This window comes from Phoca vitulina, unplaced genomic scaffold (assembly GCF_004348235.1).
Source record: "Phoca vitulina isolate PV1807 unplaced genomic scaffold, GSC_HSeal_1.0 scaffold58, whole genome shotgun sequence".
Classification (NCBI taxonomy): Eukaryota; Metazoa; Chordata; class Mammalia; order Carnivora; family Phocidae; genus Phoca; species Phoca vitulina.
In genome coordinates, this window is record NW_022589761.1 from 4,905,893 (window position 1) to 4,924,931 (window position 19,039).

Here is a 19,039-nt window from a genome sequence, read left to right on the forward strand (position 1 = left end):
TGGTGGGGTGTGTAACTCTTGAGCTCAGGGTTATGGGTTTGAGCCCCATGTTGGGCATAGAAATTACTTAAAATCTTTTTTTTTTTTCTCAAGATTTTATTTATTTAAGAAAGCACGAGCACAGGTGGGGAGGAGGGGCAGAGGGAGAGGAAGAAGCAGACTCCCTGCTGAGCAGGGAGCCTGATGTCGGGACTCATTCCCAGGATCCTGGGATCATGACCTGAACCGAAGACCGACACTTAACTGACTGAGCCACCCAGGCGCCCTAAAAATAAAATCTTGTAAAAAATGGAAAAAAAAGAGAAAGTACCTTTTAATATTTATTTAATATATTTATCTTTCCTGAATATGTTTTTTAATAAGAAATAATTAAATTTATTCTTATAAATTGGAGAAATTCTCTCCTCTTCCCCCCCCCTTGTTAAGTCTAACTTTTAAGGAAATACGTCTGAAGGAATCCTGAGAAAATGTGAATTTTCTTAAATGGAGGGAGAAGAGACACGTTTTAATAGAGATGGCCTACACCAAAGAGTGGTATTATCTGACTCTCTCTTGTATAGATTTTCTGATAATTCTCCAGGGAAATAGTTATTTAAGTTATCAGCTTTATGGAGTCCGAAGAACCAAGAAAACAGAAGTCAAACTGGTGTTGAATAACTTCTTCCAGTCACCATAAATTTTGACTTTTGACCTTTTGATTCATACATCCAAAAGTATTTATTGAACACCTGCCATGTGCCTGATACTAGCAGTGAACACACAGACAAGGTCCTACCATCAATGAGCTTATATCCTTTTGGTAATTAGTACACTTCATATTTGTATTATGAGATATTTTATATGAAGATAAATGAATATATAATATGCATATATACGTTCTATAATATATATTAGGTTTAGTAAGTTGAAATTTTTGTAAAATGTTGTTTAACTTAATGAAAAATATATTTTAAAAATGTAAATGGTCATGGGGCACCTGGGTGGCTCAGTTGGTTAAGCATCTGACTCTTGATCTCAGCTCAGGTCTTGATCTCAGAGTTGTGAGTTCGAGCCTCACATTGGATTCCATGCTGGACATGGAGCCTACTTTAAAAGATAAATAAAAAATAAAAATGTAAATGGTCTCGTGTGGGATAGTTTGTTTCTGCATCTCTGTCCTGTAAATTTAATAGTGTACTTCAGATGATTGAAATATGAGCAAAATCACAAGTGAGATACCTTATTTTTGTCAGCACCAGACTAAAACTCAGTATAACCAAATGTAATTTTTCCCATATTCTTTCTTAAAACAAAGTTACTTTACTTATTCAAGTAACTTTTCTTTCAGTCTTTCCTAAACTTGCTATAAAACTCTTAACTCTACTTAACTATAGAAAAATATATTTATAAGTCACATCAAGTATAATTGGCACATATACAAATATTGAAATCAGGAGGTTGTTAAACTGTTCTGATATTAAGTGCATGTTGTAAGTTATTATAATTGCTTTTGTATCTAATAGTTATAATTTAAAACCTTCTTTAAAAATGTAAATATTCGAATTTTTTTCGTTATATACATGTTGTATAGAGCCTGGAAAAATAACCCATGATCTTTCTTCAGTCTTCACTAGGCTCATCTACTTCTTCATTCCAGTCAGTGGGTTCCTATGGACCTTTTGGCAGGATGTCGACATACAGTCAGTTCAGTCCAAGTTCATTAGTCGGGCAGCAGTTTGGTGCTGTCGGTGTTGGTATGTTGTGCTTTTTTCTTTTTCTTTTTTTTTTTTCTTAAATTTACCTGTCTTTACCATAAATTTACAGACATGTTGTTTGGTGTTCCTTTTGTAACCTATTAATTTAAAGGTTTTATTTAACGTCCTTAATAACTAGTGGTTCTATAAAGGTCATCTCTCAGAATAGTCACTTTTTTTTTTAAATCTAGATCTGTTCAATTGCCAAATATCATTGAATGTTATTTTAAATTTACATAAGATATCTCCATTTAAAATAAGCATTTTTTTCCGGAGTACCTGGCTGGCTCAGTTGGAAGAGCATGTAACTCTTAATCTCGGGGTCATGAGTTCGAGCCCCACATTGGGTGTAGAGATTACGAGAAAAATAATCTAAAAAAACCATAAAATAAGCATTTTTTTCCAACAGGATGGGTTTTCAAAAAGGGGGTTGGAGATAATGCTATTATTAGGGAATAATAATGCCATTAAGGAGTATTTATATTAGGTAGAATGTGAAAAGATAATCAATCACACATAGCATGTTTGAGGGCATGATGCTTTGTTTATTGTAACAATGTTTTAGAAACATTAACACTGTAAAGAGAAAGCTAGATATAATCAGATCAGCTCTGTTTTTTTTGTTTTTATAGCTGTGCATTTTAGCTCTTTAGTAGAAATTTTCATAGTAAAGAATAACTATTTATTTATTTATTTTAAAGATTTTATTTATTTATTTTGACAGAGAGAGAGAGACAGTGAGAGAGGGAACACAAGCAGGGGGAGTGGGAGAGGGAGAAGCAGGCTTCCCATGGAGCAGGGAGCCCGATGCGGGGCTCGATCCCAGGACCCTGGGATCATGACCTGAGCCGAAGGCAGATGCTTAACGACTGAGCCACCCAGGCGCCCCAAGAATAACTTTTTAAATCTCAAATTCTAGCCCTTAATCTTTTTTAATTCAATTGAAATAACCATTTATCAGTTTACCTTGTTTCTCTGCATCACAAATCCAGTTTCAGGTGTATCTTGAAACCCATTAGCATGTTAACAAGTTTTGTTAAAATTAATTCCTTTTTATAAATATACTTTTTTTATGTAGTTGTGACTTTTCAAGTATGTAAATGTTTTGCTTATTCACAAAATCAAAAAGGATGGGAAAAAATAAATCCTAAAATTGAATGGCTATAAACAGAAATAACTGGTGCTAAGTTTATATCAAATTGATAGTATAAGCACACAGAAAAAAAGAATTTAAGTAACTTTTACACTCTTAGTAGGGGTATATTGTAAGAACAAATGAAACTGTAAAAATCCCTTGACTTAGGGTTTGTAATTGGTAGTGGTATTGGTATTAATTTTGAAACTGTTTTGTATGTATTATAGGATAGGGCAAATGACTAATATAGTGATGTTGTTGGGAAATGCTGTTCTTTCCTTGGAGAAGGGAGAAAGAAACATAGGAGTAAGGAAGAACCCTGTGGTGTTGAATGTGAATTGGAAGCATGAATGTGAACTTTTTTAAAACTGGTTATTTCCTAACTCTGTTCATAGAAAGGACTTAGAAGCAGTGATACCCTGTAGCAAAGAATATGTGTAGACCCAGTTCTTGGTTTCTAAATACCATTCCCCACTAGAAGGAACACGGGCCCCTTGAGAAAAGAAGGGAAAACAGTGCTGTTTTTTTTTTTTTAAGTTTATTTATTTAAGTAATCTCTACACCCAACGTGAGGCTCAAGATCAAGGGTCACATGTTCTTCCGACCGAGCCAGCCAGGTGCCCCAACAATGCTCTTTTTTAACAGAAAAGTCCCAGCTAACAAATAGAAGGAATGGTAGATACAAAAAATCACCATTTTTGTAATATCCAGTGTATTAATTAGCAAGGATTATCAGTGGATGCTAAAATCATTGGGTGAACAGTGTTGGACAGAGTATTAAAATGGCCTTAAAATATCATCCCACAGTTAATTAATTACAGAGGGGACGACATTGTGCCTTTATAATGGAGACCTCTCATAGTCACCATTTTAATCAAGTCTTAAAGTTTGGCATTGCCATAGTTAACTAATTAAATGTCTCCTAACGTGATGATGTAGGAATTTGGTAAATCCCGATTTACCCTGTTAGCTATAACTGTTAGAATCCTATTCTGAGGACTTAAATAAGGGGCAGTTGCAAATTATCCTTTTGAGACTCCTTTCACTAAATTGAGTAGTTGGCTAACATTGAGATTATTACTGCACTTAACCTCGTACATTACCGTGAAGTTTGTATGACTTAATATGTGTAAAGCATTTGAATAGGGTCTAGCATATAGTGTTACATAGTAAATACTGCTTCTACCATTCTTCAGAGCCTGCTTTTCTAATCAGAGTATCTATTTCTTATAAATGCTTTTATCTAATTTTGATATTATTGGGAGTTGCTAGTTTACTGTTCTTTGGGTGTCACAAAGGTAGAGGGTTTTATTTGTATTTTCCATGTCAGTTGAGTAATTTTTGCAGTAGATGATTATTTTTCATTTGTTGATTTCCATATTGGTAGGATAATTTGTGGAGTGACTAGAGAGCTATATATAATATTCAGAAGTTGTTAAATGAGGAGGAGGAAGAAAATTACTGATTAAGGTGGTAGGTGATTTTTAGAAAAGGAGTTAACTCAGGTATGGTTTGTGTTAGCATGAATTAAGCCAGATTTTAATCCAAGCCTCTTGTTTTTGATCCCTAATGCAGTTGACCCTTGAGCAAATGTATTTGAACTGCACAGGTCCACTTACACGTGGGTTTTTTCCAATAAATACATTAGTAAATGTATTTTTTTCTACCGTGTTGATTTTTTTTTTTTTTAAGATATTTATTTGAGAGAGAGAGAGCATGTGTGAGCAGGGGGAGGGAGAGGAAGGGAGAATCTTGAGCAGATACAGGCCTCAGTCTCACGGCCCTGAGATCATCACCTGAGCTGAAACTAAGAGTAGGACGCTTAAATGACTCAGCCATGCAGGTGCCCCCGAATGATTTCCTTAATAACATTTCCTTTTCTTTAGCTTACTTTATTGTAAGAATACAGTACAGTATTCTGACTTAAAAAGGAAGCTTAAATCAGGGAAACTCTTGCTATTTGGGAAAATTTTTTTCCATTTTAATTTTTATATGTTATAGTCTTTTTACAGGTTTTTTTTGCAGTTTATATCATGAAGATTAATATCTGTAACATCTATAGGGCTTCCAAAACTAAGGACCTACAACCCAACAGAAAAAGAGGCACGTGTTAGGAACTAACTTTGCCTTTTTCAGAAAGAAAGTAATACAAATGTCCTTCAAATGTGGAAAAATGCTTAAGTTTTGCTTATGATAAGAGATACACAAATTAAATCTGTACTGAGGCACCATTTCTCACTATCAATTTGGCAAAAGCCCAGAAGTTTGAATGTGTATATATGGTATTTTTGCAAGATAGTGAGGAAACAGATACTCTCATACATTGAAAAGAATGATACACCAGACAGAATTAAAACATTATTTTTTTAAAGCTGATGCTAAAATAATTCTTAAGTGCAAAGATTAGGTCTTTATTGACTTTAATTTATGGATCCTTAGGAAAAATTAATGACCCCACAATAAAGGAAACAGCAAAACTGCCATGGCATGCTAAGTCTCATAATACCCTGTGGACAAGACTGAGAGCTGTTAGCTGAATAGACAGACAAATGGGTACATTTTAGCTGGTTAAACATAGTCAAGCCATATTAGACAATGATTCTCTTAGGTCTCTAGTATTTCATAGAGATTAATTTTTAATGAAAATTTAGATCATTTTGATGAACATTTAGAAGGCAGGCTTATGAACTTTATAGTTAGCATAAAGCCAGTTGAGTATTTCATACATTGGGGCTGACAGACTAAGGATTGTTCAAGATCCACTTTGATAAAGTGTAAGGGAATTAAACATTCCAGTTAAAAGGCAGAGATAATCAAACTGAACTCAGAAAAATAACAAGACCTAACTATGTAATGTTTATAAGAAATACACTGAAAGAGGAGAAAATAAAAAACAGCATGGCATATCATACAAATACTAATAACAAGAAAACTATGTTAGACAAATTAACAGCAGACAAAGAAACTTAAAAGATGAGGGGTACTACCAGAGATAAGAAGGATTCTTCCTAATGGTACAGAGGACAGTTCATCAGGAAGCTTTAATAATCCTAGATGTAACTTTTATAAAATAGTGCACCCCAAAATTGTAGAATATAGATTCTTTTCATGTAAATATGGACCACTTAATGGGATAGATCAAATCCTGAGCCATAAAACAAGTTACATTAAATTTAGGACTGACGGACGCCTGGGTGGCTCAGTCGTTAAGCGTCTGCCTTTGGCTCAGGTCATGATCCCAGGGTCCTGGGATCAAATCCCACATCGGGCTCCTTGCTCAGTGAGGAGCCTGCTTCTCCCTCTCCCTCTGCTGCTCCCCCTGCTTGTGCTCTCTCTCTCTCTCTGACAAATAAAAATCTTAAAAATAAATAAATAAAATTCTATAAAAAAAATAAAATAAAAAATAAATTTAGGACTGAAATCATACATGGTATGTTCTCATAACCATAAGTTAAATAAATATAACTTGAGGGGCGCCTGAGTGGCTCAGTCGTTAAGCGTCTGCCTTCGGCTCAGGTCACGATCCCGGGGTCCTGGGATCGAGCCCCGCATCGGGCTCCCTGCTCCGCGGGAAGCCTGCTTCTCCCTCTCCCACTCCCCCTGCTTGTGTTCGCTATCTCTGTCTCTCTGTCAAATAAATAAAATCTTAATAAATAAATAAATATAACTTGAAAAATTCCAATTAACTGGAAATTGAGCAAACTTATAAATCACTAATGAATCGAAGAAAGCATAAGAGAAATTAGAAAATACTTTTTAGTGATCATAAAATGCAGCATATCAAAATTTGTGAGTGGAGCTTAGAGGAAATTTTACACCTTTAAAAAATTTTATATTTTCAAATGCATGTATTAGAAAATAAGAATGTTTTAGAATTAGTGCTCTAGACTGCCAGCTTAAGAAGCTAAGAAAAAAGGAAAGAAAATTAGCCCAAATGTAGTAGAAGGAGAAAAAATTAAAAGCATAAATCAGTGAAAAGAAACAAGCCAAAATAACTTGATGTAATGAGCACTGGGTGTTATATGCAACTGACGAATCACTGAATTCTACCCCAGTAACTAGTAATATAGCATATGTTAACTAAATTGAATTTAAATAAAGAATTTTAAATAAACAAATAAAAGAAAAGCCAAAATATACATAACATCAACAAAGCCTGATCAAGGAAAAAAAGAAGACCCAAATTACCAATATGAGGAATGAAAGAGTAGATATCATTATAGATCCTTAAAGAACAGATCTTATGGATGAGTTTATGTCAACAAATTTGACATCTTAGGTAAAATAGATTCCTTGAAAAATACAACTTTCCTAAACCCAAACAGGAGGTGATAAAAACATGATATCCTGGCTAACTAAGATACCAAAATCTAATGAGGTCATTACAAGAAAAGAAAATTACAGCCCACCATCTCTGTGGACATATATTTAAAAATCCTTAACAGAATATTAGCAGTGAAAGTCAGCAATTCATAAAAAGAATAGTACATAATGACAAAGTAAAGTAATCTCAGAAATGCAAAGTTGTTTTAACATTTGAAAATTATTAGTAATTTACCACATTAACAGAATAAAGGAGAAAAACTATAATCCCAAGAGATACAGAACAGGCATTTGATAAAATTCAGCACCTACTTATCAACAACTGAGGAATGGGAGGGAATTTCCTAAATTTAATCAGTGAAATGAAAAGTTTACATACATAAAGGCAAGAAAGAAAGATACAAAGATTGAAAAGGAAGAACTAAAAATGTCTCTATTTGAAGGAGGTATGATTGTGTACGTAGAAAATGCAAAAGAATATTCAAACCATTAGAATGAATAAGTGAATTTAGCATGGTAAGGGAATACATGGTAAATATACAAAATGAACTATATTTTTTATTCTAGAACAGATGGGTTGGCAAACTGTGATCTGTGGACTGAATCCAACCAGCCTCCTGTTTTGATAAAGTTTTATTGGAATACAGGCACACCCATTTATTATATGTTGTTTATGGCTGCTTTTACACTACATAGGCAGAGTTAAGTAGTTACAACGGAGACCATATGGCCTGAAAAGCCTAAATATTTATCATCTGGTCACTTGTAGTTGAAGTTTATTGACATGTGATCTAGAACAGATTGTTGAGAAGTGAAATGTAAAGTGCACCACAGCTTGCAGTTAGCACCAGTAACATCAGATACCCAGGAAATAATATAACAGAAGATATTTGAAAACATCTACAACAGTGGTTCTCAGTGGAGGAGGGTTAATTTTATCTTCCTCCTGCAGGGGACATTTGGTAACGTATGGAGACCTTTTTGGTTCTCACAACTGGGGGATACTAGTATGTAGAGGGTAGAGGCCAAGGATGCTACCTAACATCCTACAGTGCATAGGACAACTCCTCACAAAATGTCAGTAGTGCTGAAGCTGAGAAAACTGCTCTATAATGAAAACCACAAAATATTGCTGAGAGAAATTAAAGTTCTAAATAAATGGAGAGTTGATCCAGGCTTGTGGGTTGGAAAATTCAGTATTATTTTTAAGGTGATATTTTTCCCAAAATTGATTTACAGAGTAAATAGAATCCCAGTAGACATTTTAAAATAGAAATTGACAGGGGGCTCCTGGGTGACTCAGTCGGTTGGGCATCTGACTCTTGATTTTGGCTCAGGTCATGATCTCAGGGCCATGAGATCGAGCCCCATGTTGGGCTCTGCGCTGGACACAGAGCATGCTTGGGATTCTCTCTCCCTCTGCCCCCCACCCCCACTCCTGCTCTCTCTCAGAAAGAAAGAGAGAGAGAAATTGACATGCTGATTCTAATATTTGGTGGAAATACAAAACCTAGAATAGCCAAAATAGTCTTGAAGAAAGGGGGCATCTGGGTGGCTCAGAGAGTTAAGCGTCCGATTCTTGATCTCAGCTCAGGTCTTAATCTCAGGGCCATGAGTTCAAGCCCTGTGTTGGGGCTTATGTCTTGGTCATTGCCCAAAAATACTAGGGATAATGGGATGGATTTAACTTCCCACAATCATTGAGAGCATTAGTCCCCACATTTCTGGAGATGTAGAAAGTTATGTTAGGCCTCTCCTGAACTGGCCAGGATTGTAGCCTGACTGGATTCCACCTTCAGGGGAGTCCCATGAATCTATTTATGAGATTCTGTGCTAGGTTCTGATGCCCTGTTTTAAAACGGATATGAATAACTAGGATTTATTAAATTGGAGGGGACAGTATTAAAGACTGGGAAGTGGGAAGGTAACTAGTGGTTGAAGGAACTGGAGTTGCTTAGCTGGGAAATCAGAAGATTCCTAGAAGCGTGATCATGATGTTCAAATATTTAAGAGCAGACTGGTGAAAAGAGGGAAAGTGGTGAGAAAAGAAGTAGACAGATAAGGGGAGGGCCTGATAAACTGAGGTAAGTAATCTGAACTTTTTATCTTAAGGGCAGTGGAAAGCCATCACAGGGTCCTAAGCACTGTGGTAATGTGGTTATATCTGTATTTCACAGGAGATCGTTCTGACTACCATCTTCAGATTGGATTTAGAGGTGGGGGAGGAAGGGCTACTGAAATAGTTCCTGCTGGAGAAAACCTACATAAATTAAATATTAAGTCAGAAGGGAACACAGCATAAGAAAAGTAAATGATCCGTAAGGACTATAGAAATTTAGAGGAGATTGACATAAGCTCATATAGCAAAGAATTTGGGCCCTTTCTAGGGATTTGTTATTCATGTTACCAGAACTTTTTGTGGTTGCTTTAGGCAAAATGCAGCCCCATGGTACCATCCTGGAGGGAAGCATTAAAATGAACTGGAGTCCATTGGCTCCTTGGAAATGCTGGACAAGCTCTTCATAGACCCGTCTGCTAATTTGGCTATTTGTGCAGATACTCGGTATTAAAATAATTACACCTTAATACTGGTGTAGAACGTACCGTTTCTGCTACTTCTCTATCTGACATCAGTCCTTGCTGTCCTATCTATGTAACTGCCTAGGACAGTATTGCTGTTAAATTGTTTGCATCCAAGGATGCTGGAGTATATATCGGTTTGTTTTTTCCATACAGTGTAAAAGATTTCTCAAACTATTTTTGATGCACTTTGGTTAATTTCCAGGATTATTAATTTGCACACATGTTGCAGGGGGGAGGGGTGGCAAGTTATTATCATCGTTAAAATGGTATATTACTTTATATAATTGAAAGGTTTAAATTTAAAAATATATATTTTTGTCATTTAAAAAAAAATCTCTTAAAGCTGGAAGTTCTTTGACATCCTTTGGAACAGAAACATCAAACAGTGGTACCCTATCCCAAAGTACTGCAGTTGGTTCTGCCTTTACACAGGATACAAGATCGCTAAAAACACAGTTATCTCAAGGTAAGCTGTTTTTTCTTTCATATATTTCCATTCCTAACATCTTTAGTGGTTTTTGTCTTTCTCTTTGAATGTAAGGAGCTTTTGCAGCTTGCAAATCACATGTATACTTTCTATTTGGTCCTTCTAAGATTTTTCTCCTAGTTGCTGTTATAATAAGTATATTATTGAATGACATCCACTATTTAGACTCTTTGCAATTCTGAGATCATAAAACTGGGAACCAGTGAACATTCTCTAAGTTTGAAACTTTCTTGCAAGGCAATTGTATGACTTGTATATAATACTTAAATATACCAAATTAGTCCCAGACTCACCACTGAAAATAACTATTCTTGATGAACTTGAAATAGCAGCTTAAAGAACCAAACTATTCTTTACACTGTTGGATCTTTCCTAGCATCCTCACAGGATCTAGAACAGTGGTTCTTAGTGTGGACCACCCACAACCAAATCATGTGGAGTGCTTCTTAAAAATGTAGATCCTGACAATTGCTATATCAGAATCCTTGGAGTTTGGCAATGTGCATTGTAATTAGCTTCTTAAAGGATCCTGTTTAGGGCGCCTGGGTGGCTCAGTTGTTAAGCGTCTGCCTTCGGCTCAGGTCATGATCCCAGGGTCCTGGGATCGAGCCCCGCATTGGGCTCCCTGCTCGGCGGGAAGCCTGCTTCTCCCTCCCCCAGTCCCCCTGCTTGTGTTCCTGCTCTCACTGTGTCTTTCTCCGTCAAACAAATAAATAAAATCTTTAAAAAAAAAAAAAAAAAGGATCCTGTTTAATTTTTTTAAATCTATTTTTCTACCAGCCAGTTTTACAATCTTCGGTGGTCCCAAGAGTCTGTATCTTTTTTATCTGCAGCTGAAGTGGTTGTGTGTTTTTGTTTGTTTTTAATTCATTTGAGACACAGAGATACAGAGAGAGAGAGCAGAGAGCATGAGCAGGGGAAGAGGCAGAGGGAGAGGGAAAAGCAGGCTCCCCGCTGAGCCAGGAGCACGACGTGGGGCTCAATCCCAGGACCCTGGGATCATGACCGGAGCCGAAGTCAGACGCTCAACCAACTGAGCCACCCAGGCGCTCCTGAAGTGGTTGTTATTGGCTCGTTGCTTTATATGGATGTTCACTTTTAAATAAAACAATGTAAAGTCATTTCAGAAGGATGCTATAATCACAGGATAATATTGTTTAAAGATGTTGAGGGTAAAATCAAGCTAATACTAAACATAATCCTATATATCTCACTTTAGATATTTTGAAATAGTTACTGTCATTCATATTGATTTAAAATAACTTAATTTTTAATTTTTTAACATTCTAAAGATTTGTTGTAGATGAATTAGAAAATATAGTAAGTATAAGGAAGAAAATAAAAATAAAAACACCCCATAGTCCCACTATCCAGAAATAACAAATAATTACTTTTTGTTGTATACACGTCAGACTTTTTTCTAGGTTAATAGAAGTGTGTATTTCTCTATAGGTCTTTGGGTCTTTTTTCTTTTAAGAATTCTTTGTTACCCTGCAGGGAACCTGCTTCTCCCTCTGCCTGCCACTCCCCCTGCTTGTGCTCTCTCTCTCTGTCAAATAAATAAATTCTTAAAAAAAAAAAAAAAAAAGAATTCTTTCTTAAATAAAATTCTTCACCTTTTTAAGCATTAGTTTTCTAAACTATAAAGTGGGACTTTAGGGGCACCTGGCTGGCTCATTTGGTGGAGCACATGACTTGATTTTGGGGTTGTGGATTTGAGCCCCGTGTTGGGTTATAGAGATTACTTAAAAATAAAATCTTTATAAGGGCGCCTGGATGGCTCAGTCATTAAGCGTTTGCCTTCAGCTCACGTCACGATCCCAGGGTTCTGGGATTGAGCCCCACATCAGGCTCCCGGCTCAGCAAGAAGCCTGCTTCTCCCTCTCCCCCTTCCCCTGCCTGTGTTCCCTTTCTTGCTGTGTCTCTGTCAAATAAATAAAATCTTAAAATAAAATAAAATAAAATCTTTATAAGAAATAAAATAAAGGGGCACCTGGGTGGCTCAGTTGGTTGAGTGGCCAACTCGGTTTTGGCTCAGGTCCTGATCTCATGGTCCTGGGATCAAGCCCCACAGTGGGCTCCGTGCTGAGTGTGGAATCTGCTTCACATCCTCTCACCCTCTCCCTCCCCCCGCCCCACTCACGTTCACACTCTCTAAAGTAAATAAAATCTTAAAAAATAAATAAGAATAAAATAAAATGGGGCTCTATGGGTAAGTAACTTATTGTCAGAATTACATTTTTTAAAATGTATGCAGTGCCCTTAGCATAGTGTGTGGATGTTAATTATTTTAATCAATAGTGAACATTAACCTTAATATTGAAGCACTTATTAAAATCATAAGGATGCCTGTTATCATTACTACTCAGCATCATTCTGGAATTTTTAGCTAAATCAGGAACACATGAAAAGAAATATGAAGCATAAATATTGGAATTGGTATTATTTGCCAGTGCAATTGAGAATTGACAGTTGAGAATTCACTGAAAAACCTAGAACTAAAGGACTGAAATTAGAGGTATTTAAATTCACACATATAAAAAGCAATAGTTCTAAAACCTAACCCACTGATTATGTAATGGAGATAAAAGATGTCATAATAAGAAATAGAAATTAAATATAAAATACATAACAAATATGGCAGACTTCTGTAGAAAATACAAAATGTAGTAGAGGGACATAAAAGAAGTCAGAGGTCATCAGAGAAACCGATCTTATTCCTAGATACAAAGATTTAGTATTAGGAAGACCTTGTGTCTCATATTAATTAAATTTACTATACTTTTAATAAATCCACATGGAATAGTAGCAGAACTTAATTAAAAAGATACAGTCCTAAAAATAAACATGGAAGTATAGTTAGACATATTTTTCAAATAAAAGTAATGACATAGGGCTTACCTACTTGATAATAAAGTACACATAAAGTAAAGCAGTGCAGGAATAAAAGTCAAATCGTTCCAAATATAAGTAAGTGATTAATACATGATAAAGATATTCTTAAATTAGTAGAGGAAGGCTGGCTATCCAATAAGTGATATCGGGACAGACAACTGCCTGATCATTTGGGAAAAATAGATCTAGATTCCTTCCCTCATACTTCGGACTAAAATAAATTTTAAATAGATTAAAACATTTTTAAATTCTTCAAGTACATATTATAAGAAAGGTATATTTATATAAAGCAGTAATGGAGAAAGTCTGGGACTCTGCATTTAAGTTTCATCAGTGAAAACTGAACTTAACAAAATACCTAGAGTTTTCTTCCAACTGGTAAGAATGTGCAGATAAGTCAGGGGGTTGTGTTTTTATTATGCCGAAACCAGCTTCTGGGTTTATTCCTAATGGTATATCTAGCATTACCTGTATTTCCCTGTGGATGACACAGCTGCCAATAAGACTAGGAGACTTCAGTCACAAAGGTTTTGAAAGTACACAGCAGGGGACACCTGGGTGGCTCAGTTGGTTAAATGTCTGCCTTCAGCTCAGGTCATGACCCCAGGGTCCTGGGATCGAGTCCCACATCGGGCTCCTTGCTCAGTAGGGAGCCTGCTTCTCCCTCTGCCTGCCGCTACCCCTGCTTGTGCACGCACTTTCTCTCTCCTCTGATAAATAAAATCTTAAAAAAAAGAAAGTACACATCAGATGAGTCCTTGCTTGCTGTGATCGCCCCATCACTTGTGGTTCTGCAACACTTGTGGGTCACAGGATTCTTTTCTCAAAAGCCTCAATGAGACAAATTTTAGAAATTTATAAGATCGGAACGCCTGGGTGGCTCAGTCGTTTAAGTGTCTGCCTTCGGCTCAGGTCATGACCCCAGGGTCCTGGGATCGAGCCCCCTTTTGGGCTCCCTGCTCAGCGGGGAGTCTGCTTGTCCCTCTCCCTCTGCCCCTCCCTGCTGCTCGTGTTCTCTCTCCCTGATAAATCTTTTTTTTTAAAAAAGAAAGAAAAAGAAATTTATAAGATCATTTAATGTCATATTATAAAATTGAACAATAGGCTTTTCAAAAAACTTAGCACTTGTTTTATAAGTAAATCCCTGTACAAGGTGATAAATGATCACAAAATGTTTTCTCATAGGCCAGAACTTCTACAAACCACCATGATTCCCGTTATAATCAATGGGAACATTGCACTGTTTCTCTTAATGGTAGAGTAAACTTTGGCATTAATGGCTGGAAATGGTGATACACATTTGTAATTACATACTTTAGAGAACTATAAACGTGAGAAAATTACTAATAAACGGTCCCTGAAGCATCTGGTGCATAATAACCAACGCATTGTCAGCACTCACCAGTTCACCAGTGGTCGGAGCCTGTGCAGCTATGCACTGGTGGGGAGTAACATTTGCAGCGTACTTGGAATTTTTTTTTTACATGAAATCAGCATAATTTTCTTAAGCAAAACATATCCCGTGCAATATCATGAGATATGAGAGCACCTTGAGAAGAGATTTACAGCATACATAGAGACAAAACATGATGGGAGCATCCGATATTATATTCTTCTGTTCGCACTGTGACCAGGCTCTGAACTCATAAAAGGAAAAATGGAATTTGTAAGTGCACAACTCATATTAAGCAAAAGCTTCCAAAAGATCTTTCAAATGGCCAGAAATGAATATGGGGCTACTCTGTTATTATCTGAAGGGTGTATTTGTTGCTGGCCTTTGAGTATTGACATACAATTTCCCAAGCCCCTAGGGTATTGAAGGACTTCACCTGTCTAACTTTCTAGTTCTTTACTTCCTTTATAATGGAAATGTAATGGAGATAATACCTATAAATATAAAAAGTACCACTTTGGACATATCTTCAGAAAGTACTAAAAATTTTAGGTTACAGCCTCTGGAAATAATGGCTAAAGTGTCAATATAATCTTGTGGTTGTCATTATTGGGGAAAGCCTGCATCCTACCTGCATACAACATGATCTTTGATAATATTCCTGGGAAGTCTTGCCCAGGCAGCAATTTTTTAAAAACTTACTTAGATCTTATTCCACCAGGTAGAAATACAGAAAAAGTTCCCTTGGTTGGTTGGTTGGTTGGTTGGTGGGGGTTTTGGGGGTTTTTTTCAATGTTTCTTTCCTAGCCTAGTGACCCAGCCCACTAAAGATAACCAGTTTTAAACTCTGGTCTAGTAAGTAGATGATTTCAGATTTGTGCTAAGGATTTAAATTGGTAGAAATAAAACTGTAGACCTTTTTTTTGAGGGTCTAGATTATTTTGAAATCCCCAGAGGATAGGGTAGTTTCTTATCTTTTGGTTACGTTTTAGGTCGTTCAAGCCCTCAGTTAGACCCTTTGAGAAAAAGCCCAACCATGGAACAAGCAGTACAGACCGCCTCGGCCCACTTACCTGCTCCAGCACCTGTTGGGAGAAGGAGCCCTGTATCAACCAGGCCTTTACCATCTACCAGCCAAAAAGCAATAGAGAATCAAGAGCACAGGCGAGGTAGAACTTTAGCTATTTACTATTCATTAATTGACTGATCAACATTTTCCATTCACCTTATTTTTTATTGAAAAGATTTACTGTATATGAATGATCCTAGAAGGTTTAAACTGAACTTGATAGAATGTTCAGTCTTTCAAACTTGACTCAAAAGTAGTGATGGTGGTGGGGGTATAGATTTTTTGCTTTTGTTTTGGGTTCCTTTGTTTTTCCCATTTTGAACTTTACGGAAGTTTTTGATTTTGTGTCCTGAGCTCATTCCTGATTTTGTATATCTTTTATAGCTGAAGTACACAAAGTTTCAAGACCAGAAAATGAGCAACTCAGAAATGATAGCAAGAGACAAATAGGTAAGTTACTTGAATCTGAAAGCCATATTCTGGGCTTCTCAATTAAAAAGAACATTTGATGCATAATTACTATTAAAAAATGAAAGCCTGCAGGGCACCTGGGTGACTTAGTGGGTTGAGCGTTCAGCTCTTGATTTAGGCTCAGGTCATGATCTCGTGGGTTGTGGGATCAAGCCCCATGTCAGGCTCTGTGCTCAGCAGGGAGTCTGCTTAAGATTCTCTCTCTCTCAGGGCGCCTGGGTGGCTCAGTCATTAAGCGTCTGCCTTCGGCTCAGGTCATGATCTTGGGGTCCTGGGATCGAGCCCCACATCGGGCTCCCTGCTTGGTGGGAAGCCTGCTTCTCCCTCTCCCACTCCCCCTGCTTGTGTTCCCTCTCTCGCTGTGTCTCTGTCAAATAAATAAATAAAATCTTAAAAAAAAAAAGATTCTCTCTCAAATAAATAAATCTTTAAAAAAAAAAAATGAAAGCCTGGGTTTGGTGACTATAAAGGACTAGCACTGGGGAGTTTCACTGTGGTAACAGAACATTTCTTTATCTTGATTATGGTAGTAGTTGTACAGATGTATACATATAGCAAAATGTTATAGAACTATATATAAAGATACACTAGAAAATGAGTACCTGCAAAAACTGTTGAAATCTGAGTGAGGTTTATAGTGTAATTATATTGTGCCAGTGTCAGTTTCCTGGTTTTGGTAATGTACAATAGTTAAAATAAGATACTACCCTTAGAGGGGAAGCTAGATAATGGGCATATAGGACCACTCTGTACTACTATTTTTTTTTTTTTTTCAATTTTTTTTGTGTCTAAATGTTTTTTAAAAAAATTTTTTTTAAAAATCACTATTACAGGGGCGCCTGGGTGGCTCAGTCGTTAAGCGTCTGCCTTCGGCTCAGGTCATGATCCCAGGGTCCTGGGATTGAGTCCGGCATCGGGCTCCCTGCTCAGCAGGGAGTCTGCTTCTCCCTCTCCCACTCCCCCTGCTTGTGTTCCCTCTCTCACTGTGTCTCTCTCTGTCAAATAAATAAAATCTTTTAAAAAAAAAATCACTGTTACATTTCTGGAATAAACTCTACTCGATGGGAGGCAGTTGTCTTTCAGTATATTGAATTTATCTGCCATTAAGATTTATACACTTATATTTACATTGTTGTGTGGTTTCCTCTTTAGTACTGTCTTTTGTATTTTTTTACGTTTTTATGTCAGTTTCTGGTTAACATTATAAAATTGTTATTGTTTTCTGAGCTTTTAAGAGTGGATTTATCTGTACCTCAAAGGTTTGAGGTTTTCTCATTATAATTATTTAAGCCCTGAGTTTTTTTTCCTTTAAGTAATTGTTCAAGAACTTTAATTTTCTTTCATGGTTATTGAATTAATAAGACTGTACACTTTGTGTTTTGTAATCTATAATGTTTATCTCCAGATTCATTTATTTTATCAATACTTTCAAATATATTACCAGAGAATAAATTTATTATTTTAAACGTCCAAATTAAAAAATAAAGGCAAGGTGTAATCACCTTATTTAGATAATAGAAAATGATCTGAATTGTATACTGAAAATTCAGAATTTCAGAAAATGTATACTGAATTTCTCCTGTACATTGCTGTATGTGCTATGTCCTGTGGAATTCAGGGGTTTTGGTTTGATTTGCTATATTTCACTTTTTTTTATTTTGGAAAAGAGAACTTCTCTCTCAAAATAAGATAATTGCCATACTACCATCATTTAAAAATCATGTAAAGTAATAAATAAAAGTACCTTACAGTGCGCTTCAAAATTCATCCCCCAAAGGTTCATTAACAGAACAATGACTATTCTTTCAGACTTTTTTTCTTAACGATTTTACAAACATTGACTATACTTAAATTTTTTTTTTTTTTAAGACGGAAAGATTGTGCTATATTTACTTCCTGGCTTGTGGCCAAGGTGTTTTTAATAGTGAAGTTGAATGTTTTAAACATCCTCCTTATATAGATTTAAGTGTCTGGATATGCTGCTGTAGGTTTTTGTGGTTTGTTTTTTCAGACGTGTGCAATTTGCAAAACTTCAGCAAACACTGAACATAATCTGTCTGTTACTGTGTAGTCACTTTCTGATCTTTGTCACTATATATTAAACATTTCACATAATTATAATCATTGAATTCATACTCCTTTGTGCTCTGTTTCTGTTAATTCACATGAACTACTATTCCATATTCCTCTTTTATTTTTTTCTTAACTCTTCCTCTTGTGTTGGATATTTGGGTTCTCAACTTTTTACTGTAATTTATGCTATTTTGCTATTGCTTTATCATACTTCATAAATCCTTTTAGCACAGTAGAGAAAGTAGATACAGGAAGATTTGAATAATATGAAGCCATTTAGAGGGAGACAAGAAAGGTGAAAGAGGAAGTGGTTGGAGTAGTTGAGACGTTGGTGGTGCTTTTTGTTTTCTGTGATATTTGTGCTTATTAGTGTTCATTTATTTTCTTATTATAAATCTTGGTTCCTGTGATACTTTCATAGAAGACTTCCTAAATTTTGAGAACCCACTACATGTTTGGCACTTTGTAGGAATTAGAACTATAAGCAGAGCAGAGCCCCTCCCTCAAGGAGTATGACAGTAATTACTAGAGAAGTCTTCAAAACAGTTTGGTTGTGTACTCTGTGAGAAACATGTATGAGTTTGGACCCCATAAGTATAAATTTCATGTGTGCTGTTCTCAGTTCACTATGTCTTAGGTTAGTGAAATTTCATTTGTTTTTTAATTTTTTTTTTTTAAGGATTTGTTTATTTTAGAGAGAGAGAAAGAATGTGTGTGTGAGTGGGGGGAGGGGCAGGGAGAAGATCTGAAAGCAGACTCTCACAACCCATGAGATCATGACCTGAGCCAAAACCAAGAGTCAAGCACTTAATCGACTGAGCCTCCCAGGCATCCCAATTTATTTTTATAAAAACTACAAATATAGTAATGTGTATAG

The 19,039-nt window shown here is 36.2% G+C and overlaps 1 protein-coding gene across 3 annotated transcripts in view; it reads left to right on the forward strand.

The window, feature by feature from the left end:
• LSM14A (LSM14A mRNA processing body assembly factor) overlaps positions 1-19,039 on the forward strand; it is a 59,146-nt gene that overhangs the window by 30,615 nt on the left and 9,492 nt on the right. For 2 of the 3 annotated variants that reach the window (XM_032390446.1, XM_032390447.1), the window contains exons 3-6: positions 1,604-1,733; positions 10,118-10,240; positions 15,542-15,718; positions 16,003-16,068. In XM_032390446.1, coding sequence (XP_032246337.1) covers positions 1,604-1,733; positions 10,118-10,240; positions 15,542-15,718; positions 16,003-16,068 — 496 coding nt within the window. The remainder of the gene's footprint in view (positions 1-1,603; positions 1,734-10,117; positions 10,241-15,541; positions 15,719-16,002; positions 16,069-19,039) is intronic. The other variant, XM_032390448.1, reaches the window with a different exon arrangement.